Genomic DNA, 23,814 nt, shown 5'->3' on the forward strand with positions numbered 1-23,814 from the left:
GATCTTGATGGAGAGAATGGTATACTAAGTGGAGAGCTGTATTGGATATATCTAGATAGCTCCAGATTATATATACAAATTTAGTTTTTTTTTGTTTTTTTTGGGGGGGGGGGGGGGGTTTCAAACACATAACAGGTACATACAGATCATGTCCAGTACGGTCATATTGATTACATTCAGCAGATCCAGTTTCATGCATGTCACCATTTGGCATGAGAGTCAGTGCCCTAAAAGCCTTAGAAATCCTTTGTATTTACACAGTTTCCAGTTCATGTCTGAAATTCTTCACATAAAGACGGGAGTACCAACCAACCAATCAAATCTCAGGTTCTCCCATCCTGTTCCAGCTAGCCATTTGCCTAGCAACGCTGCAGGAGGCTACAAGACGGTGAAACGGGGAGTTATGTATTTATTATGAGCCCATCAGCGGTAGGCAGACGGGTGGCTCTGGGGTCAGAGGAAGTGCACTGCTCAGCAGGTCTGAAACCACATTGGGGTTTAAACGGTGCAGATGATGTCAAACCCCCAGGGTGGCGGAATCTTAATAAAGCTTGATCCCTTTTTTGTAAACACGCAAAGTGATGTGAAGCTCAGTGCTCATGGCCCTCTAATCTCAACCCATTAAATATGCAGACAGGAGACCCATGCCTCTGTGACTATTTTACTTAGAGGAACTGTTAAATATAACTGTTAAATAGTCTCATAGTGTGTGTGTGTGTGTGTGTGTGTGTGTGTGTGTGTGTGTGTGTGTGTGTGTGTGTGTGTGTGTGTGTGTGTGTGTGTGTGTGTGTGTGTGTGTGTGTGTGTGTGTGTGTGTGTGTGTGCGTGCGTGCGTGCGTGCGTGCGTGCGTGCGTGCGTGCGTGCGTCAGAGAGATACTTTTAAGAACTAGAGTTGGAATCAGTAGTTTTAAAGACGGGGTTAGAGCCAAAATGTGTGTTTCAGGGACTCAACTACCTATTGTGTGTTGCGAGGAACATAATTGTTTCTGTGAAACATGTCTACCCAGTGTGTCTCCAATGAAAACTCCTAGTTACGTCAACGTACACACAAGCATTATATAGCCTGTAAGAAACGTTCTTGTACGTCACGACCCAATCAGTATTTGCAAGAAGTGCTGACAAGCTGAATGCACCAAGCTGTCTGTTTAAACTACTAGCACACAGCTCTGACACCCATCCATACCCCACAAGACATGCTACCAGATGTCTCTTCACAGTCCCCAAGTCCAGAAAATACTATGGGAGGCACATTGTACTATATAGAGCCATGACTATATGGAACTCTATTCCACATCAGATAACTGATGAAAGCAGTAGAATCAGATTTATTTTTTACCAATAAAAATAGACGTTATGGAACAGTGGGGACTGTGAAGAGACACACACACAGGCACAGACACACATACAGACACACACACAGGCACAGACACACATACAGACACACATACACATGATAAGACACGCACTCTAGACACACATAAACATGGACTTTTTTATTGTAGATATGTGATAGTAGAGTAGTGGCCTGAGGGAACACACTTCATGTGTTGTGAAAAGTGTTCTGAAATGTAATATATTGTTTTAAATTGTATATAACTGCCTTAATGTTGCTGGACCGCAGGAAGAGTAGCTACTGCCTTGGCAGGAACTAATGGACCCGAGGAAGAGTAGCTGCTGCCTTGGCAGGAACTAATGGACCCGAGGAAGAGCAGCTGCTGCCTTGGCAGGAACTAATGGACCCGAGGAAGAGTAGCTGCTGCCTTGGCAGGAACTAATGGACCCGAGGAAGAGTAGCTGCTGCCTTGGCAGGAACTAATGGACCCGAGGAAGAGTAGCTGCTGCCTTGGCAGGAACTAATGGACCCGAGGAAGAGTAGCTGCTGCCTTGGCAGGAACTAATGGACCCGAGGAAGAGCAGCTGCTGCCTTGGCAGGAACTAATGGACCTGAGGAAGAGTAGTTGCTGCCTTGGCAGGAACTAATGGGGATCCATAATAAACCCCAGGAAGAGTAGCTGCTGCCTTGGCAGGAACTAATGGACCAGAGGAAGAGTAGCTGCTGCCTTGGCAGGAACTAATGGGGATCCATAATAAACCCCAGGAAGAGTAGCTGCTGCCTTGGCAGGAACTAATGGACCCGAGGAAGAGTAGCTGCTGCCTTGGCAGGAACTAGTGGACCCGAGGAAGAGCAGCTGCTGCCTTGGCAGGAACTAATGGACCTGAGGAAGAGTAGCTGCTGCCTTGGCAGGAACTAATGGGGATCCATAATAAACCCCAGGAAGAGTAGCTGCTGCCTTGGCAGGAACTAATGGACCCGAGGAAGAGTAGCTGCTGCCTTGGTAGGAACTAATGAGGATCCATAATAAACCCCAGGAAGAGTAGCTGCTACCTTGGCAGGAACTAATGGGGAACCATAATAAACCCATAGGAAGAGTTGCTGCTGCCTTGGCAGGAACTAATGGACCCTAGGAAGAGTGGCTGTTGCCTTGGCAGCAGCAAATAGGGGTTTCCTTAATAAATACAAATCAGTGTCTGACGTATCTCCCATACTGATTAACCTTGTCCCAGTGCCCGGTCCCTGAACCCTAACCATTGATGAAGTTTCACACCCAGACAGTCCTAACATCATGGCCTGCCCTGTCAGCCTCTCTCCCACAGCGGAGCTCCAGCATGGGGCCTCTGTTTGTGTATTTGTGTAATATATATTTGTCTCTGTGAAACCGGAACTGGAACTGGATGGGAATGAGATGCATTTCTAAGGGTATTTCGGAAAGGGCCTGGGGGGGGGGGGGGGCATGAGCTTGGGCTTTGGGATCTTTGGTTTCAAGGCCTCTGGAGCCACCTAGTAGAGAAATGCTAGACCACAGGAATTGTTCCAGTGTGACACTGTGATAGGGATGGACTGTGGCTGAGTCATAACTTATCCCCAACATCACCAAAGTGGGTTATGTTTGGAGGGCTTCCTGCTTGCTAGCCATGTTGCTCAGTGCCATGAGCAACTCATTTATAGGCCTACTATACAGCATACCATCAATTAAAGGCAAACAGTCTACACTATAGAAAATTATAATTAAACACCAACAAATCTAGTTCTTTCAACTAATTCTTATTTAGTTCCATAGCCTTTTTTAAAAAATCACATTTTCATTCCAAGTGTTACCTGAACAACAACAAAAAACATTGGCCTAAACTTAGTTCTAACTTGAGAAAAGATTGGCAAAAGTTCTGTCAATTTAAAATGTGTTCAACTTGTCTCATACTGTATGTTCATTGGAAAAAAAATAAACATGCACATGTTGAATATGAATTACTGTAAAAATAAACATGCACATGTTGAATATGAATTACCGTAAAAAATAAACATGCACATGTTGAATATGAATTACTGTAAAAAATAAACATGCACATGTTGAATATGAATTACTGTAAAAAATAAACATGCACATGTTGAATATGAATTACTGTAAAAATGAACATGCACATGTTGAATATGAATTACTGTAAAAAAATAAACATGCACATGTTGAATATGAATTACTGTAAAAATGAACATGCACAATGTAATCCTGTGTCAAATATGGAAGTTGAAAACATTGTTAAAAGCACTCTGTGTGTGTTTAACTAGTTCCACAGCCTTTTTAACATGTATTTTTCCAAGGTAAGATGCCCAAATCACAATTTCTAGTTGAATGAACATACAATTTTAGCAAACACATACTTTTAAGTATACTGCAATCTGCCTACGTTTTCTCACATTGGATCTAAGTTTGGGCCAACGAAAAATGTTAAGTTCAGGTAACACTGACCGAAACGTTGAGTAAACAAAACAAAAAACAGTTGTGGAGTCAGTTACTTAATATTATTTAGTTGAAACGTGATTTTGTTTTTACAGTGTACTTCAATACAAATTGGATTTAAACATGTACTCTGAAAACTAATATCAAATCTCCTTAAAAATGTTTATCTATCTATCATGAGGTTTTCCACATGTACCATCTACAGTATAACTGTAGAAAAAGAAAAGGGATGAATGTCAGATATATGTTCCTGTGAACATGTCAACCTGAATGCAAACATCAAGGAAGATTACAAAACGTGTCCCCCTGTATGAATGTTTGTTAAATAATGTGGTGTCCCCCTGTATGAATGTTTGTTAAATAATGTGATGTCCCCCTGTATGAATGTTTCATAAATAATGTGATGTGTCTCCCAGTATGAATGTTTGTTAAATAATGTGATGTCTCCCTGTATGAATGTTTCATAAATAATGTGATGTGTCCCCCTGTATGAATGTTTCATAAATAATGTGATGTGTCTCCCAGTATGAATGTTTGTTAAATAATGTGATGTCTCCCTGTGTGAATGTTTGTTAAATAATGTGATGTCTCCCTGTATGAATGTTTGTTAAATAATGTGATGTGTCTCCCTGTGTGAATGTTTGTTAAATAATGTGATGTCTCCCTGTATGAATGTTTCATAAATAATGTGATGTCTCCCTGTATGAATGTTTGTTAAATAATGTGATGTCTCCCAGTATGAATGTTTGTTAAATAATGTGATGTCTCCCTGTATGAATGTTTGTTAAATAATGTGATGTCTCCCTGTATGAATGTTTCATAAATAATGTGATGTGTCTCCCAGTATGAATGTTTGTTAAATAATGTGATGTCTCCCTGTATGAATGTTTGTTAAATAATGTGATGTCTCCCTGTATGAATGTTTGTTAAATAATGTGATGTCTCCCTGTATGAATGTTTCATAAATAATGTGATGTGTCTCCCAGTATGAATGTTAGTTAAATAATGTGATGTCTCCCTGTATGAATGTTTGTTAAATAATGTGATGTCTCCCTGTATGAATGTTTGTTAAATAATGTGATGTCTCCCTGTATGAATGTTTGTTAAATAATGTGATGTCTCCCAGTATGAATGTTTGTTAAATAATGTGATGTCTCCCTGTATGAATGTTTGTTAAATAATGTGATGTCTCCCTGTATGAATGTTTCATAAATAATGTGATGTCTCCCTGTATGAATGTTTCATAAATAATGTGATGTGTCTCCCAGTAGGAATGTTTGTTAAATAATGTGATGTCTCCCTGTATGAATGTTTCATAAATAATGTGATGTGTCTCCCAGTATGAATGTTTGTTAAATAATGTGATGTCTCCCTGTATGAATGTTTGTTAAATAATGTGATGTCTCCCAGTATGAATGTTTGTTAAATAATGTGATGTCTCCCTGTATGAATGTTTGTTAAATAATGTGATGTCTCCCAGTATGAATGTTTGTTAAATAATGTGATGTCTCCCTGTATGAATGTTTCATAAATAATGTGATGTGTCTCCCAGTATGAATGTTTCATAAATAATGTGATGTGTCTCCCAGTATGAATGTTTGTTAAATAATGTGATGTCTCCCTGTATGAATGTTTCATAAATAATGTGATGTGTCTCCCAGTAGGAATGTTTGTTAAATAATGTGATGTCTCCCTGTATGAATGTTTCATAAATAATGTGATGTGTCTCCCTGTATGAGTGTTTGTTAAATAATGGGATGTGTCTTCACTCAAAATGAATCCATCTCAGGTTTCAGTTTGCATTTAAAGAGACCTGCAATGCCTAGACAGAAATGATTTGCATTGTGTAGTAGGATATAAAATAAATAATTACCTCTCAGCATACTGTACTATCCCATCCCTACACACCTCCCTTCCCAACTCCCTCCCCCTCTGTCTGTCAGAAGTGCTCCGCCTCAGCCTGTCCAAGTTGGGAATTGCCTTCCACTTCGCGGTCTTTGACAGATAACTTACCAAACTAGGCCTGTCCGGTGTCAGAGCCCCTCTCCTTCTGAATCATTCCTACCGCCTGGCTGCCTGTACAGGGGCTTGAAGCTGCTGGTTGAGAGATCCATAACCCCCCAGGTTCTCCTGTCTCTGTCACTCTAGTCTAGTATACAGCAGCTGCCCCAGAGGGGTAGCCCCACCAACACCTCCCCCACACACAAAGACAGAGAGAGACAGACACCACCACCACTCGGACCCCAGCCACAGTTGAGAGCAGCAGGACACAGAAGGAAGAAAACAATAGGAAGACAGGTGCTCATTGCTAGGGTCTGTTTATTTTCAGAACCTCCACACAGGACCATACACTCTGGTTTGAACAAACAAACACGTAATCCCAGTTACAGAAATAACTCAAGTCTTCTTTAAAGGAACCTGTGGATAGGTGAAGACACCCTGTGTATAGAAGTGATTTTTTTCTCATAATACCGCACAACCGTTCCATGAAAGATCATTCATCAGGAAGAAATGCACCTGTTATGCGTCCGTAAGGCTTGAGGGGTGAGGCTCAGTAAAAGAGAGGGAAGAGAGAGAGAAGAGAAGAGAGAGATGGGCGAGAGAGAGAGACACATGGGGGCAAAGATAAATAGAGAGGTTATATGGAGAGAGAGAGAGAAAAAGAGAGAGAAAGAAAGAGAGAAAATAGAAATAGAGAGAGAGAGAAGAGAGAGAAAGAGATGGTGTGGGGATATGGCACCTCTATCTTCTCTGGTATGACCCCTCTGCCCCGCCAACGTTGATATAAGATTATAGATCTGGCACTGGCATGATGTTCTACATATCTCCCTGACATGCCTAGCTTGAGGCCAGAGTGGACTTTATACAGAGCACACTTAGGAATAAAAGGGTATTTATAGATGGATATACTGTAGTGGCCTTTACACCGTGTCAACAAGAAGTCACCAACCAATCATGTTTTCCTTACATACTGTTTGATAGGATGATGCTGTTTGTAGCTTATTATTATCTCATGAATAGATATCAATAGCAATAGCCCAACCATGCATTCGCCCATAATTTGGAAATCATTTCAAAATGAAAGGTAGTTTTGTTGCTTTAAAAATGTTCATGCACTGTGGAATATCCTTGTTGTGTCTCTCCAGTCCAAATGAGGGCCTATCTGGTGACAACAAACACAGAGACAAGAACAGTCACCCACGAAATACTCAAAGAATATGGCTGCCTAAATATGGTTCCCAATCAGAGACAACGATAAACACCTGTCTCTGATTGAGAACCACTCCAGACAGCCATAGACTATGCTAGATACCCCCACTAAGCCACACACCCAATACCTAACAAAACCCCAAGACAAAACACACCACAATAAACCCATGTCACACCCTGGCCTGACCAAATAAATAAAGACAAACACAATAAACTTTGACCAGGGCGTGACAATACAGCACAATCTGGGAACAGGCTAGTAAGATCTGACATATATTGTTCATAATATGTCATCCAAAGATAAGCAGAATATGGACAGTGAAACTGTATGGTAAGATTGTCACTAATCAACATTGAAATGTTGGGTAACTGAACACAGTGAAGGTCTGAAGTGTCCTCAATGCCAACTTTGTTTACTGAGCCCAGGCGTTGGGTGGAATTAAATTGACATTGATGGAATCCTTAATGATGGCAGCAGATCAATCTCAGCTGTTTAATATGTGCAGGGAAGACAGCAGAGGGCTAGAGGGAGAGGACATCTTCCTCCCTAAGGATTCCCAACGGATCTCCTTCCATGTCCTGAAACCAGGGTACAGTTACAGATCTGTATCTATCTAAATAAAAACATACTTTTATCAGATGAAAAAAAATATATATTTACAGTAACACTAGCTGTGCAGTATCTTAAATACAGTATATTAAATACAGTATCTGCAGGTTGTTTATGGTTGGTGAGTCTAAATAAGGGCTAGATTCAATCCGTATTGTGGTAGTTCAGTGCTATAGCGTATCTGTAGTGTTTACCGTGAATGGAGTCTTTACGAAGAAGGGAACATTGCCATTAAATTCCAATCGCGCTATAGAGCTGAACTTCCGTGATATAGATTGAATCGAGCCCTAAATGTCCAAATGTAGCTGGATACAGTGAGAGATGCATGAGGGTCGGATGGATCAGACTGAGGACAGGAGGAGGACAGACCAGACAGAGGACCGGAGGAGGACGGACCAGACTGAGGACAGGAGGAGGACGGACCAGACTGAGGACAGGAGGAGGAGGACAGACCAGACTGAGGACAGGAGGAGGAGGACAGACCAGACTGAGGACAGGAGGAGGAGGACAGACCAGACTGAGGACAGGAGGAGGACGGACCAGACTGAGGACAGGAGGAGGACGGACCAGACTGAGGACAGGAGGAGGACGGACCAGACTGAGGACAGGAGGAGGACGGACCAGACTGAGGACAGGAGGAGGACAGACCAGACTGAGGACAGGAGGAGGACGGACCAGACTGAGGACAGGAGGAGGACAGACCAGACTGAGGACAGGAGGAGGACAGACCAGACTGAGGACAGGAGGAGGACAGACCAGACTGAGGACAGGAGGAGGACAGACCAGACTGAGGACAGGAGGAGGACAGACCAGACTGAGGACAGGAGGAGGACAGACCAGACTGAGGACAGGAGGAGGACGGACCAGACTGAGGACAGGAGGAGGACGGATCAGACTGAGGACAGGAGGAGGACAGACCAGACTGAGGACAGGAGGAGGAGGACAGACCAGACTGAGGACAGGAGGAGGACAGACCAGACTGAGGACAGGAGGAGGAGGACAGACCAGACTGAGGACAGGAGGAGGACAGACCAGACTGAGGACAGGAGGAGGAGGACAGACCAGACTGAGGACAGGAGGAGGACGGACCAGACTGAGGACAGGAGGAGGACGGACCAGACTGAGGACAGGAGGAGGACGGACCAGACTGAGGACAGGAGGAGGAGGACAGACCAGACTGAGGACAGGAGGAGGACGGACCAGACTGAGGACAGGAGGAGGACGGACCAGACTGAGGACAGGAGGAGGACGGACCAGACTGAGGACAGGAGGAGGACGGACCAGACTGAGGACAGGAGGAGGACAGACCAGACTGAGGACAGGAGGAGGAGGACCAGACTGAGGACAGGAGGAGGTGGACCAGACTGAGGACAGGAGGAGGACGGACCAGACTGAGGACAGGAGGAGGACAGACCAGACTGAGGACAGGAGGAGGACAGACCAGACTGAGGACAGGAGGAGGACGGACCAGACTGAGGACAGGAGGAGGACGGACCAGACTGAGGACAGGAGGAGGACGGATCAGACTGAGGACAGGAGGAGGAGGACAGACCAGACTGAGGACAGGAGGAGGAGGACAGACCAGACTGAGGACAGGAGGAGGACGGACCAGACTGAGGACAGGAGGAGGAGGACAGACCAGACTGAGGACAGGAGGAGGAGGACAGACCAGACTGAGGACAGGAGGAGGACAGACCAGACTGAGGACAGGAGGAGGAGGACAGACCAGACTGAGGACAGGAGGAGGACGGACCAGACTGAGGACAGGAGGAGGAGGACAGACCAGACTGAGGACAGGAGGAGGACGGACCAGACTGAGGACAGGAGGAGGAGGACAGACCAGACTGAGGACAGGAGGAGGACGGACCAGACTGAGGACAGGAGGAGGAGGACAGACCAGACTGAGGACAGGAGGAGGAGGACAGACCAGACTGAGGACAGGAGGAGGACAGACCAGACTGAGGACAGGAGGAGGAGGACAGACCAGACTGAGGACAGGAGGAGGACGGACCAGACTGAGGACAGGAGGAGGACGGACCAGACTGAGGACAGGAGGAGGACGGACCAGACTGAGGACAGGAGGAGGAGGACAGACCAGACTGAGGACAGGAGGAGGACGGACCAGACTGAGGACAGGAGGAGGACGGACCAGACTGAGGACAGGAGGAGGACGGACCAGACTGAGGACAGGAGGAGGACAGACCAGACTGAGGACAGGAGGAGGAGGACCAGACTGAGGACAGGAGGAGGTGGACCAGACTGAGGACAGGAGGAGGACGGACCAGACTGAGGACAGGAGGAGGACGGATCAGACTGAGGACAGGAGGAGGACGGATCAGACTGAGGACAGGAGGAGGACGGACCAGACAGAGGACAGGAGGAGGAGGACAGACCAGACTGAGGACAGGAGGAGGACAGACCAGACTGAGGACAGGAGGAGGACGGACCAGACTGAGGACAGGAGGAGGACAGACCAGACTGAGGACAGGAGGAGGACGGACCAGACTGAGGACAGGAGGAGGACGGACCAGACTGAGGACAGGAGGAGGAGGACAGACCAGACTGAGGACAGGAGGAGGACAGACCAGACTGAGGACAGGAGGAGGAGGACAGACCAGACAGAGGACAGGAGGAGGACAGACCAGACTGAGGACAGGAGGAGGACGGATCAGACTGAGGACAGGAGGAGGAGGACAGACCAGACTGAGGACAGGAGGAGGACGGACCAGACTGAGGACAGGAGGAGGACGGACCAGACTGAGGACAGGAGGAGGACGGATCAGACTGAGGACAGGAGGAGGACAGACCAGACTGAGGACAGGAGGAGGAGGACAGACCAGACTGAGGACAGGAGGAGGACGGATCAGACTGAGGACAGGAGGAGGACGGACCAGACTGAGGACAGGAGGAGGAGGACAGACCAGACTGAGGACAGGAGGAGGACGGACCAGACTGAGGACAGGAGGAGGACGGACCAGACTGAGGACAGGAGGAGGACGGACCAGACTGAGGACAGGAGGAGGACGGATCAGACAGAGGACAGGAGGAGGACAGATCAGACTGAGGACAGGAGGAGGACGGACCAGACTGAGGACAGGAGGAGGACGGATCAGACTGAGGACAGGAGGAGGACAGACCAGACTGAGGACAGGAGGAGGACGGACCAGACTGAGGACAGGAGGAGGACGGACCAGACTGAGGACAGGAGGAGGACGGACCAGACTGAGGACAGGAGGAGGACGGACCAGACTGAGGACAGGAGGAGGACAGACCAGACTGAGGACAGGAGGAGGACGGACCAGACTGAGGACAGGAGGAGGACGGACCAGACTGAGGACAGGAGGAGGACGGATCAGACTGAGGACAGGAGGAGGACGGACCAGACTGAGGACAGGAGGAGGACAGACCAGACTGAGGACAGGAGGAGGAGGACCAGACTGAGGACAGGAGGAGGACAGACCAGACTGAGGACAGGAGGAGGACAGACCAGACTGAGGACAGGAGGAGGACGGACCAGACTGAGGACAGGAGGAGGACGGACCAGACTGAGGACAGGAGGAGGACAGACCAGACTGAGGACAGGAGGAGGAGGACCAGACTGAGGACAGGAGGAGGACAGACCAGACTGAGGACAGGAGGAGGACAGACCAGACTGAGGACAGGAGGAGGACGGACCAGACTGAGGACAGGAGGAGGACAGACCAGACTGAGGACTGGAGGAGGACGACCAGACAGAGGACAGGAGGAGGACGGACCAGACTGAGGACAGGAGGAGGACGGACCAGACTGAGGACAGGAGGAGGACAGACCAGACTGAGGACAGGAGGAGGACGGATCAGACTGAGGACAGGAGGAGGACGGACCAGACTGAGGACAGGAGGAGGACAGACCAGACTGAGGACAGGAGGAGGACGGACCAGACTGAGGACAGGAGGAGGACGGACCAGACTGAGGACAGGAGGAGGACAGACCAGGCTGAGGACAGGAGGAGGAAGACAGATCAGACTGAGGACAGGAGGAGGAAGACAGATCAGACTGAGGACAGGAGGAGGACAGACCAGACTGAGGACAGGAGGAGGACAGATCAGACTGAGGACAGGAGGAGGACAGACCAGACTGAGGACAGGAGGAGGAAGACAGATCAGACTGAGGACAGGAGGAGGACAGACCAGACTGAGGACAGGAGGAGGACAGATCAGACTGAGGACAGGAGGAGGACAGACCAGACTGAGGACAGGAGGAGGAGGACAGACCAGACTGAGGACAGGAGGAGGAGGACAGACCAGACTGAGGACAGGAGGAGGACAGACCAGACTGAGGACAGGAGGAGGAGGACAGACCAGACTGAGGACAGGAGGAGGAGGACAGACCAGACTGAGGACAGGAGGAGGACAGACCAGACAGAGGACAGGAGGAGGAGGACAGACCAGACTGAGGACAGGAGGAGGACGGACCAGACTGAGGACAGGAGGAGGACAGACCAGACTGAGGACAGGAGGAGGACAGACCAGACTGAGGACAGGAGGAGGACAGACCAGACTGAGGACAGGAGGAGGACAGATCAGACTGAGGACAGGAGGAGGACAGACCAGACTGAGGACAGGAGGAGGACAGACCAGACAGAGGACAGGAGGAGGACAGACCAGACTGAGGACAGGAGGAGGAGGACCAGACTGAGGACAGGAGGAGGACGGACCAGACTGAGGACAGGAGGAGGACGGACCAGACTGAGGACAGGAGGAGGACGGACCAGACTGAGGACAGGAGGAGGACAGACCAGACTGAGGACAGGAGGAGGACAGACCAGACTGAGGACAGGAGGAGGACAGATCAGACTGAGGACAGGAGGAGGACAGACCAGACTGAGGACAGGAGGAGGACAGACCAGACAGAGGACAGGAGGAGGACAGACCAGACTGAGGACAGGAGGAGGAGGACCAGACTGAGGACAGGAGGAGGACAGACCAGACTGAGGACAGGAGGAGGACAGACCAGACTGAGGACAGGAGGAGGAGGACCAGACTGAGGACAGGAGGAGGACAGACCAGACTGAGGACAGGAGGAGGACAGACCAGACTGAGGACAGGAGGAGGACAGACCAGACTGAGGACAGGAGGAGGAGGACCAGACTGAGGACAGGAGGAGGACAGACCAGACTGAGGACAGGAGGAGGACAGACCAGACTGAGGACAGGAGGAGGACAGACCAGACTGAGGACAGGAGGAAGACGGACCAGACTGAGGACAGGAGGAGGACGGACCAGACTGAGGACAGGAGGAGGACAGACCAGACTACAGACAGCAGTGTTTATACAATATAAGAGATGTCAAAACAAACAAACTCTTACCTGCCATTCAGGTATAAGATTAGATATATGAGTTTTTAGGCAACAAAGGAGAGCCTACACCTGTGCATAATCAATGCTTTATGAATATGGATAATATCAAATATCAATAATAATATGGATAATATCAAAGGCTAATACATTACTTTATGCAGATCTCACCACAGCATGCAAAGCAGAGAAGGTGTTTTTTTCTGGAACTACTTATTCAAGTCTATTCTAACATGACTAATATGCATAAACATTATTGATCACAAAACGTTGGTTTCAAGCCGTAGTTTACACTTACAGACTATGATATCTCCTGCTGAGTCATCCTCAACATGTGTCATAAACCCAGAACCTAAAGTAACTCCAGTAAGAGTTGGAACAAATTGTACTTTGGAAATGACCCCATTCTGTACACAGTTGCTTGGAGACGGTGAAGTAACAAATATATGAACAATTGACATAAAGCAACCCATAAGAGATTAAAACCAAGCGTACAGTATGATTCTTTGTATTTTTTTAGTTAGCACATAGGAGAGGATTAAGAAACATAAAAAAAACGTAATCCTTACTTCATAGACTAATAGGATCATTCAGAATGAAATCTTCTTTGAAAGAAATGAAGTTTAATGCTGATGCGGTTGAAGAAGTTCACATAAGGGAATCAATACAAATGACTACAACCACGAAGGGCATAGATTACTGTAAATTGAATGCCAAGACTTAATACACGTGTTTGCGCACTAAAGGTTAGTCCTTTTTAAAATAAATGTTACAAGTTGACACTTCATAGGCTAGTTATTGTGCATCCAAAATACAGTAAAACAAACATCATAAATCTGACATTTTATCCACATAGCAAAACCCATCTCAGTTATTTCTAACAGCTACCCCCTCTTCCTAACCCCCAACCATTTATCCCAGCCCTGAAGACCCGAGGCCAGCTGACAGATGCTCAGACAGAGAATGTGGGTGGGATTATGGGTAAAGCACTAGTGGCTGTCTGTTACATCATCTAGTCACATGCCTTCCCCCAGTGTCAGAGAATAGGAAGAGGTCGATCTGGCTGCTATCGCCACAGTACCAAAATTGACACCTAAAGAAAAGACATATACAGAGTTCAGGGACTCAGGAAAAAACATCCACAGCTCAATTGGATAGCTCAATGTTGCCACAATGTTCTTACTGCAGTAAAATAGCATTGTTAGAGAGTGATAATGTAATGTGTGAGGAAGGGAGAGTCTCGTACCAGACTAGAAACCCTAGTAACTATGGCCTTAACGATCTATCCCATTCTGGGTATTGGACAGCTGCTCTCACCATAGGAAGTCACAGCTCTGTTCATTTTGATGTTAATAGCCTGTCGGGCAGCATCTTTTGCAGATCTGGTGTGTGGGTGTGTTTGTAATGTACACTGAACAAAAATATAAACACAACATGTAAAGTGTTGGTCCCATGTTTCATGAGCTGAAATAAAAGATCCCAGAAATGTTCCAAATGCACAAAAAGCATATTTCTCTCAAATTGTGTGCACAGATTTGCTTACATCTGTGTTAGTGAGCATTCCTCCTTTGTCAATATAATGCATTCACCTGACAGGTGTGGCATATCATGAAGCTGCTTAAACAGCATGATTATTACACAGGTGCACCTTGTGCTGGGGAAAATAAAATGCCACTCTACAATGTACAGTTTTGTCACACAACACAATGCCACAGATGTCTTCAATTTTGAGGTAGCGTACAATTGGCATGCTGACTACAGGAGTGTCCACCAGAGCTGTTGCCAGATAATTTAATGTTAATTTATCTACCATAAGCCGCCTCCAACGCCGTTTTAGAGAATTTGGCAGTACGTCCAACTGGACTCACAACGGCAGACCACATGCATGGCGTTGTGTGGGTGAGCGGTTTGCTGATGTCAACATTGTAAACAGAGTGCCCCATGGTGACGGTGGGGTTATGGTATGGGCAGGCATAAGCTACGGACAACGAACACAAATGCATTTTATCAATGGCAATTTAAATGCACAAAGATATCTTGATGAAATCCTGAGGCCCTTTGTCGTGCCATTCATCCACCGCCATCCCCTCATGTTTCAGCATGATAATGCACAGCCAAATGTCACAAGGATCTGTACACCATTCCGGGAAGCTGAAAATGTCCCAGTTCTTCCATGAATACTCAGACATGGCACCCATTGAGCATGTTAGTGATGCTCTGGATCAACGTGTACGACAGTGTGTTCCAGACGCCATCTGTCAAGCATGGTGGAGGCAATGTGATTTTCTGGGGGTGCTTTGGTGGTGGTAAAGTGGGAGATTTGTACAGGCTAAAAGGGACCTTGAAGAGGGAAGGCTATCACTCCATTTGGCAACGCCATGCCATACCCTGTGGACGGCACTTACTTGGAGCCAATTTCCTCCTACAACAGGACGATGACCCAAAGCACAGCTCCAAACTATGCAAGAACTATTTATGGAAGAAGCAGTCAGCTGGTGTTCTGTCTATAATGGAGTGGTCAGCACAGTCACTGGATCTCAACCCTATTGAGCTGTTGTGGGAGCAGCTTGACCGTATAGTATGTAAGAAGTGCCTATCAAGCCAATCCAACTTGTGGGAGGTGCTTCACGAAGCATGGGGTGAAATCTCTTCAGATTACCTCAATAAACTGACAAGTAGAATGCCAAAGGTATGCAAGGTTGTAATTGCTGCAAATTGAGGTTTCTTTGATGAATGCAAAGTTTGAAGGAAACAATTATTATTTAAATTGTAAATAATTATTTATAACCTTGTCAATGTCTTGACTATATTTCCCATTCATTTTGCAACTCATGTCATGTATGTTTTCATGGAAAACAAGGACATTTCTGAGTGACCCCAAACTTTGGAATGGTAGCGTATGTTTTTGTTTGATTTATTTCACCTTTATTTAACCAGGAAGGCCAGTTGAGAACAAGTTCTCATTTACAACTGCGACCTGGCCAAGATAAAGCAAAGCGGTTCGACACATTCAACAACACAGAGTTACACATGGAATAAACAAACATACAGTCAATAATACAGTAGGAAAATATATATACACTGTGTTCAAATGAGGTAGGATAAGAGAGGTAAGGCAATAAATAGGCCATGGTGGAGAAGTAATTACAATATAGCAATTAAACACTGGAATGGTAGGATGTGCAGAAGATGAATGTGCAAGTTGAGATACTGGGGTGCAAAGGAGCAAGATAATAAATAAATACAGTATGGGGATGAGGTAGATTGGATGGGCTATTTACGGATGAGCTATGTACAGGTGCAGTGATCTGTGTTGCTGCTCTGACAGCTGGTTTGTAAATGTCATATTTCAGTTTTTTTTGCAAACATGTCTAAAAACCTGTTTTTGCTTTGTCAATATGGGGTCCTACATGAAGAGGAATCACTACCAACAGTCAACTGCATGGATGACACAAGCCCTCAAACATGCTCACCTTATCACATATTAGTCACAATGAGTAACAAACACACAGACACACACACACACACATTAGAAGGGGTGGAGTCTTACATTTACTGAACACCAAAGTCATTGTTCTTAATAGAAGGCATTGCTAAGAGATAAAAAGTTAACCCTCAAATCACATAATGCCTGAAAGTATAGACCCTATAAAGGCCTGTTAAAATCCATGGCATGCTCAAGTCTATAAGAGGGAATGACGTCTGCTGCTGAAAACTTAGCCAGCAAATAACATTATTCTTCATGTCAACTCACTGTGCCGTGTAGAAAATAGAGGGAATAACTCCAGACAACTTCCCACCCTCATATTTCACAGCTGTCTGTCCGCGCGGGTCCCCTTCCATACATGGGCGTTCAGGAGTCAACGCGCGAGCCTCAGCGCCCTTCCACTCCACTCATAACAGGGCCTGGCATCCAAATAAGGAGAAAGAGGCCGCCGGGCGTAGTGGCGCTTGTAGAGTAGACCTATAAATTGGGTTCTGCCCTCACCACACCACCGCTGCTCATTCAGAGGAACAGGATACTCGGTACTTATTTGGTGAGTATCTGACAACTTGTCATTATTCAAATACGGGAAACAGAGAGTTCTATTTACTAGTCTGTTTTCCATCAGGTTCGGACGAAAAAGCGAAATTGATGATGAATCATATGGAATATTAATCTGCAGTTCATTATTATTATTAGATTAATAATACATTATTTGACATTGTGGTGCTCGCTATATGGTTTTAAAAGAGAAATCATTACTCAAAATAAGTTTATTAGACTTGTGTGGCCTGTGTGCTGTAGCATATAATGTACAACGTTAGCCTGCCAGTGTTTCCCGGGGCCACAACAAAAAGATGTAGGCTACTGTTGGGGCTACTCGATGACCGGAGTTATGAAACGCTTTTGTATTATGACCTGTAGCCTATACTACTTAGCCTAATGTGCGTTTTATCACAACAGAAACCCAGCTGACATCATGTGTGACGACGACGAGACTACCGCCCTTGTGTGCGACAACGGCTCGGGTCTGGTGAAGGCTGGCTTTGCCGGAGATGACGCACCTCGCGCAGTGTTCCCCTCCATCGTTGGTCGCCCCCGTCATCAGGTAAACTTCCCAGCATGAAAATCAACGAAACATTTATGAGGATACATCCATCAAATTGGGCGTTTTTCCAGACTTAATTGTCTATACATTATGCATTACTCCTGATTATCTGCTCCCGGTTTTATTTTACCTAACCAGGGGTATTCAACTCTTACCCTAAAAGGTCCGGATTTCTGTTCTACCTGATAATGAATTGCAACCACCTGGTGTCCCAGGTCTAAATCATTCCTTGATTAGAGGGCAACAATGAAAAAAGACAGTGGAACAGGCTTCAAGGTCCAGAGTTGCGTTTGAGGGCACTAGACCATTGAATTGTGAAAGAAAGACACAAAGGAAGAAAAATAATGAATGAATGAATAAATAAATGAATGTCATATGCTATTGTAGCTTACAACTATCTGACTCTGTGTTTGACTTGGAGGAATTGTGTTTTGACTAGGTTTGCTTCCTTTCTTCCCCTGCAGGGTGTGATGGTAGGCATGGGACAGAAGGACTCCTACGTGGGAGATGAGGCCCAGAGCAAGAGAGGTATCCTGACCCTCAAGTACCCCATCGAGCACGGCATCATCACCAACTGGGACGACATGGAGAAGATCTGGCACCACACCTTCTACAACGAGCTGCGTGTGGCCCCTGAGGAGCACCCCACCCTGCTCACTGAGGCCCCCCTCAACCCCAAGGCCAACAGGGAGAAGATGACCCAGATCATGTTTGAGACCTTCAACGTCCCCGCCATGTACGTGGCCATCCAGGCCGTGCTGTCCCTCTACGCCTCCGGTCGCACCACCGGTGAGAAACGAGCAGAGGAGAAAGACTCATACATTAACATACAATTCAGATCCAGTGCATTAATTGTGTCTCATGCAACCTTTCATTACATTAATCGTAGTTTACACCATTAAGATAAACATAAAGCTGTTCTATTCTATTTCCATGGCTTATATAGTATTCTACCTCATGTTCTAGGTATTGTTCTGGACTCTGGTGATGGTGTGACCCACAACGTGCCCATCTATGAGGGTTATGCTCTGCCCCACGCCATCATGCGTCTGGATCTGGCGGGTCGCGACCTCACTGACTACCTGATGAAGATCCTGACAGAGCGTGGCTACTCCTTCGTTACCACTGGTGAGTCCATCATTCCTGAGAATAAATGTATTTGCTATGTTTGACATTGAATGGTACGGTCATAATTCGTTGTCCACCTTCTCGACCAAACTGCAAAACTTTGAATCTTCTATTGTAACAGCCGAGCGTGAGATCGTGCGTGACATCAAGGAGAAGCTGTGCTACGTGGCCCTGGACTTTGAGAATGAGATGGCCACCGCTGCCTCCTCCTCCTCTCTGGAGAAGAGCTATGAGCTGCCTGACGGTCAGGTCATCACCATCGGCAACGAGCGTTTCCGCTGCCCTGAGACCCTCTTCCAGCCTTCCTTCATCGGTAGGTATCTTAGAAGCATCGTGCAGCTCACTATCCAATCAAACCCATTTTTTTTAAACCTCTTTAGGAGACAAGAAAATATTCCCTGTGTGATCTTATATCGCCTTTATAGCAGCTACATAAGTCATTATACCAACTACTGCCAAACATACTGTATGTTTATATTGAAGCAATGAGGGAGCTGTCCATTTCAGCACCAATTAGGCCTACATGGGTGACTTCTCATCCAGAGCATTCACTTACAACTTGTTCTCTTCTATCTCACCAGGCATGGAGTCTGCTGGTATTCATGAGACCACCTATAACAGCATCATGAAGTGCGACATTGATATCCGTAAGGACTTGTACGCCAACAACGTCCTGTCAGGAGGTACCACCATGTACCCTGGTATTGCTGACCGTATGCAGAAGGAGATCACCGCCCTGGCCCCCAGCACTATGAAGATCAAGGTCAATATTATTCTCACTGAAGTCCACAAACTGAACATCTAAGACCAACCTGACCACAATCTCTGTGTGAGCCTACTAATGACCAATCACAGACTACTAATTACCAATCACAGCCTTCTAATGACCAATCCCAATCACAGCCTTCTAATGACCAATCACAGCCTTCTAATGACCAATCACAGCCTTCTAATGACCAATCACAGCCTACTAATGACCAATCACAGCCTACTAATGACCAATCACAGCCTTCTAATGACCAATCACAGTATACACCTATATTCTCCTTATAATGCATTATATGCTAATTTGAACAAACAATGAACTGTATGGTGCATAATAAAGCAGTACATATTGAGAGGACTTTTGCTTATCGGTTTTCCTCTTTCCCCTCCTCTAGATCATCGCTCCCCCCGAGCGTAAGTACTCGGTCTGGATCGGCGGCTCCATCCTGGCCTCTCTCTCCACCTTCCAGCAGATGTGGATCAGTAAGCAGGAGTACGACGAGGCAGGCCCCTCCATCGTCCACAGGAAGTGCTTCTAAGCTCCCACTTGCCCATCGCTCCCCCCAGAGACAGTCAGACGACCACGGATGAAAAATCTGTTTACATTACCTCCGCCTATGGATATGTTGTTTATGACCCATATGCAAGTTACAAATCCAGACAGGCCTCTGTTTTATGTTTTGTCAATGATGTACAGTTTGTTTACACCCAAGTGCAATATGTAGATATTTATTTGCTTTATAAAAAGACTGGGATCTTGTATAATGCCGCACTTTGTCATCTCGTCAATCATCTGCATATTGGTATTTGTTGTATTATAATTCAGGAAAATGGCATACTGTATCTGTTTACTCATAGGCTATCCATTCACAATACAGGTTTAAATAATTCCTGCTCGTGAGATTAGTACGCTACATGTTAAGTCTAGTCACGCACACTGTATAGTACAGTACAATGTGGTATGTTAAAAAAGAACTACTCGAGGCTGCTCACTAAGTTGTTTCTTTACGCCCTCTCAGGCAACCCAAGCGATTACTCAACCGAGATAAACTTGGCTGGGAGTGTATAGGCTAAGGAATTATTGTGGCTTTCAGTACAAACAAATGCTTAGGCTACTGTAAGGTCATATATTGTTGCTTAGCCTGACAGACTGTCACATGTGTTTTTATACAGACACTAGTGTAGTATGTCATGGTACATCAGCAACTGATGCAGGCATGTTCCAATATAGTCTCTCCAGACAGAAGCAGCTTAGACGTTGTAGCCTCCATCATGACAATAATAGTCCACATACAGAATAGGCCTACAGAGAATATAGACGAGAACTATAGTCTCTCTCTCGGCCACTACTCGTTCTGTCACTGTCATGTGGTGGTCTTACAGGCGACAGACATCCCCGTGATTTCAGCTTATGACCAATCATTTTTATTACATATTAATATGCTACATTCCCGCCTTATACTTGGAGAACAATGAAAGTCAAAAACATGGTGTCTCTTTCAGCCTCTCCACCAATATCCGCGCGTGACGCAAGGGGAGTATACTTAAATCAGGATTAGTTCTCCACCAACATTAAACTCAGCTGCCCTCCATTCAAGCACCGCGCGACATACCGTCCCGCGCGCACGGTCGAAAATAGGAGGGCTTTCTACTAATCAGCACTCAGGCTCGCGCGAGCAAAAGTGCTTGGGTTGTCGAGTGAGCTTTTAGCAGAGGCGCAGAAGGTAGAAGGCATGAGCGAACGCAGAAGCGGTGGTTACCAATGCATTCTCCAGATACTGGATCATCCGGAGTAAAACAAGGGAAACAATAGATTCCACAGGAATTTTGCACAGTGCACGGTGTGCTATCGTCTCCGAATGAATGACCATGGGGGAGTGGACAATATTAGAGCGTCTCTTGGAGGCGGCTGTCCAACAGCATTCTACTATGATCGGAAGGTAAGAGGGAAAGTGAGGATACTTTGTAAAAGTGTTAGCAGGAGTGTGTGTTTGATCAAGTGCTGAAAGTGATTGTGTATAAAGAACTGTACAAACCCCCCCCCGCTAAGACCCCAACAAAGATTCATGACAATATGCAAAAAATGTGAACCAAAAGGAAATCATTTGATAACAGAGCTGTCACTTGAGATGAAACACTGTGGCGCTTTCCTTCTAGAACAGAACTGGCTGTTGGCTTTCAGCACTGGATAGCTCCCATTCAGCGTCTGCTTAGTAGCCTACACTAGAGCCAGCTTTACTTTGCAATCGCTAATTGTCTCTATATCTTGTTTGTTTAACAATCAAGCCTATCATCTCTGCATATCTGAACTGAAACATTTTTGTTTTCGTGCTTGTTTGTTTTGTAGGATCCTCCTAACTGTGGTGGTGATTTTCCGGATTCTAATCGTTGCGATAGTTGGAGAGACGGTCTATGATGACGAGCAGTCCATGTTTGTGTGCAACACCCTGCAGCCCGGCTGTAACCAGGCCTGCTACGACAAGGCGTTCCCCATTTCCCACATCAGATATTGGGTGTTTCAGATTATTCTGGTGTGCACCCCGAGTCTCTGTTTCATCACCTACTCCGTGCACCAGTCCGCCAAGCAGAAGGAGCGTTTGGAGCGGGGGTACTCCACCGTGTTCCTCTCCTTGGACAAGCGCCATGATTCCATCAAAAGAGATGACAGTAAAAAGATCAAAAACACCATTGTAAATGGAGTACTTCAGAACACGGAGAACTCCACCAAAGAAGCCGAGCCCGACTGCTTGGAGGTGAAGGACATCCCACATTCGGCCATGAGAACTAGTGGAAAGTCTAAAATGAGGAGGCAGGAGGGAATCTCAAGGTTCTACATCATCCAAGTGGTTTTCCGAAACGCTCTAGAGATAGGCTTCCTGGTGGGTCAATATTTCCTGTACGGATTCAATGTCCCCGCGGTGTATGAGTGTGATCGATACCCCTGCATCAAAGATGTAGAATGCTACGTTTCCAGGCCCACGGAAAAGACAGTGTTTCTGGTCTTCATGTTTGCGGTCAGTGGCGTCTGTGTGCTCCTGAACTTGGCTGAACTCAATCATCTTGGGTGGAAGAAGATCAAAGTAGCTGTCAAAGGCGTGCAGGCCAGGAGGAAGTCCATCTACGAGATCCGAAACAAAGACTTGCCTAGAATGAGCATGCCAAATTTCGGCCGCACTCAATCAAGTGACTCTGCCTATGTGTAGCTGTCGATTTCAATACAACTGAATGGAACAATTGTAGCCTACAAAGAATTCACATATATTTAATAATAATGTGGTAGATATTTTATTTCACCGACTTCGTTTGCGAAGTAGGTCGGGTATATCGATTTTAATTGTATTTTATGGATATGTCAAAAACAAACAGACCAAAACGTTTGTTTGTCATATATATATATATATATATATATATATATATATATACATACGAGAAGTCACTGATGCAACTTTTTAGTATGGTTTATCCTATATTTTGTAAAGTGCTTCTTAAAAGCATTAATTTGTGTTCACATATTCACTCTGTCGTTCACTTCAGCAGTTGAACACGGAGCAAATATCAAATCATCAAATCAAATGTATTTATATAGCCCTTCGTACATCAGCTGATATCTCAAAGTGCTGTACAGAAACCCAGCCTAAAACCCCAAACAGCAAGCAACGCAGGTGTAGAACAACGGTGGTTAGGAAAAACTCCCTAGAAAGGCCAAAACCTAGGAAGAAACCTAGAGAGGAACCAGGCTATGTGGGGTGGTCAGTCCTCTTCTGGCTGTCCCGGGTGAAGATTATAACAGAACATGGCAAAGATGTTCAAATGTTCATAAATGACTATCATGGTCAAATAATAATAAGGCAGAACAGTTGAAACTGGAGCAGCAGCACGGCCAGGTGGACTGGGGACAGCAAGGAGTCATCATGTCAGGTAGTCCTGAGGCATGGTCCTAGGGCTCAGGTCCTCCGAGAGAGAGAAAGAAAGAGAGAAAGAGAGAATTAAAGAGAGCACATTTAAATTCACACAGGACACCGAATAGGACAGGAGAAGTACTCCAGATATAACAAACTGACCCTAGCCCCTCGACACATAAACTACTGCAGCATAAATACTGGAGGCTGAGACAATACTTGCACTAAATATGAATAATGAGGCAAAATATATCCGATTTGTGCTCTGACGTCTTTTAATGACATTCTGCCGGTTTTAAACTCCACATATCATTATAGGCACGAAACATACACATTATTTGGCAGTTTTAGGGTCAATATTCCTCAAATGTACACAAATGCATATTCATTCTTCTAGTAGGCTAGATCACTCCTTTCACATATTTGTCAGATAGATCTATGACATTAGCACTATAAGTTGTTTTGGTTGCCTGAGTTTGC

At 45.9% G+C, this 23,814-nt stretch overlaps 2 protein-coding genes across 2 annotated transcripts; both read left to right on the top strand.

Annotated features, from left to right (window-relative positions):
• Positions 1-16,954: 16,954 nt before the first annotated feature.
• On the top strand, positions 16,955-20,183 carry LOC135557888 (actin, alpha cardiac muscle 1-like). The gene is made up of 7 exons (XM_064991578.1): positions 16,955-16,987; positions 17,398-17,542; positions 18,007-18,331; positions 18,509-18,670; positions 18,792-18,983; positions 19,252-19,433; positions 19,831-20,183. The coding sequence occupies exons 2-7, from the start codon at positions 17,414-17,416 to the stop codon at positions 19,972-19,974; spliced, it is 1,134 nt and encodes a 377-aa protein (XP_064847650.1). The 5' UTR covers positions 16,955-16,987; positions 17,398-17,413; the 3' UTR covers positions 19,975-20,183.
• An 863-nt stretch (positions 20,184-21,046) lies between these two features.
• On the top strand, positions 21,047-22,774 carry LOC135557241 (gap junction delta-2 protein-like). The gene is made up of 2 exons (XM_064990444.1): positions 21,047-21,375; positions 21,783-22,774. Exons 1-2 carry the CDS (start codon positions 21,299-21,301, stop codon positions 22,636-22,638), a joined length of 933 nt encoding a protein of 310 aa, XP_064846516.1. The 5' UTR covers positions 21,047-21,298; the 3' UTR covers positions 22,639-22,774.
• Positions 22,775-23,814: the final 1,040 nt, after the last annotated feature.

The sequence above is a fragment of the Oncorhynchus masou genome, chromosome 16 (genome assembly GCF_036934945.1).
Source record: "Oncorhynchus masou masou isolate Uvic2021 chromosome 16, UVic_Omas_1.1, whole genome shotgun sequence".
NCBI lineage: Eukaryota > Metazoa > Chordata > Actinopteri > Salmoniformes > Salmonidae > Oncorhynchus > Oncorhynchus masou.

What these genes read in the sequence shown, in the direction of transcription:
- LOC135557888 (XM_064991578.1), top strand. Translation starts at nt 17,414, where the DNA reads ATGTGTGACGACGACGAGACTACCGCCCTTGTGTGCGACAACGGCTCG. An exon ending in TTGGTCGCCCCCGTCATCAG is followed by an intron (nt 17,543 to 18,006) that starts GTAAACTTCCCA and finishes CTTCCCCTGCAG; the next exon opens with GGTGTGATGGTAGGCATGGG. An exon ending in CCAGCACTATGAAGATCAAG is followed by an intron (nt 19,434 to 19,830) that starts GTCAATATTATT and finishes CCCCTCCTCTAG; the next exon opens with ATCATCGCTCCCCCCGAGCG.
- LOC135557241 (XM_064990444.1), top strand. Translation starts at nt 21,299, where the DNA reads ATGACCATGGGGGAGTGGACAATATTAGAGCGTCTCTTGGAGGCGGCT. An exon ending in CATTCTACTATGATCGGAAG is followed by an intron (nt 21,376 to 21,782) that starts GTAAGAGGGAAA and finishes TTTGTTTTGTAG; the next exon opens with GATCCTCCTAACTGTGGTGG.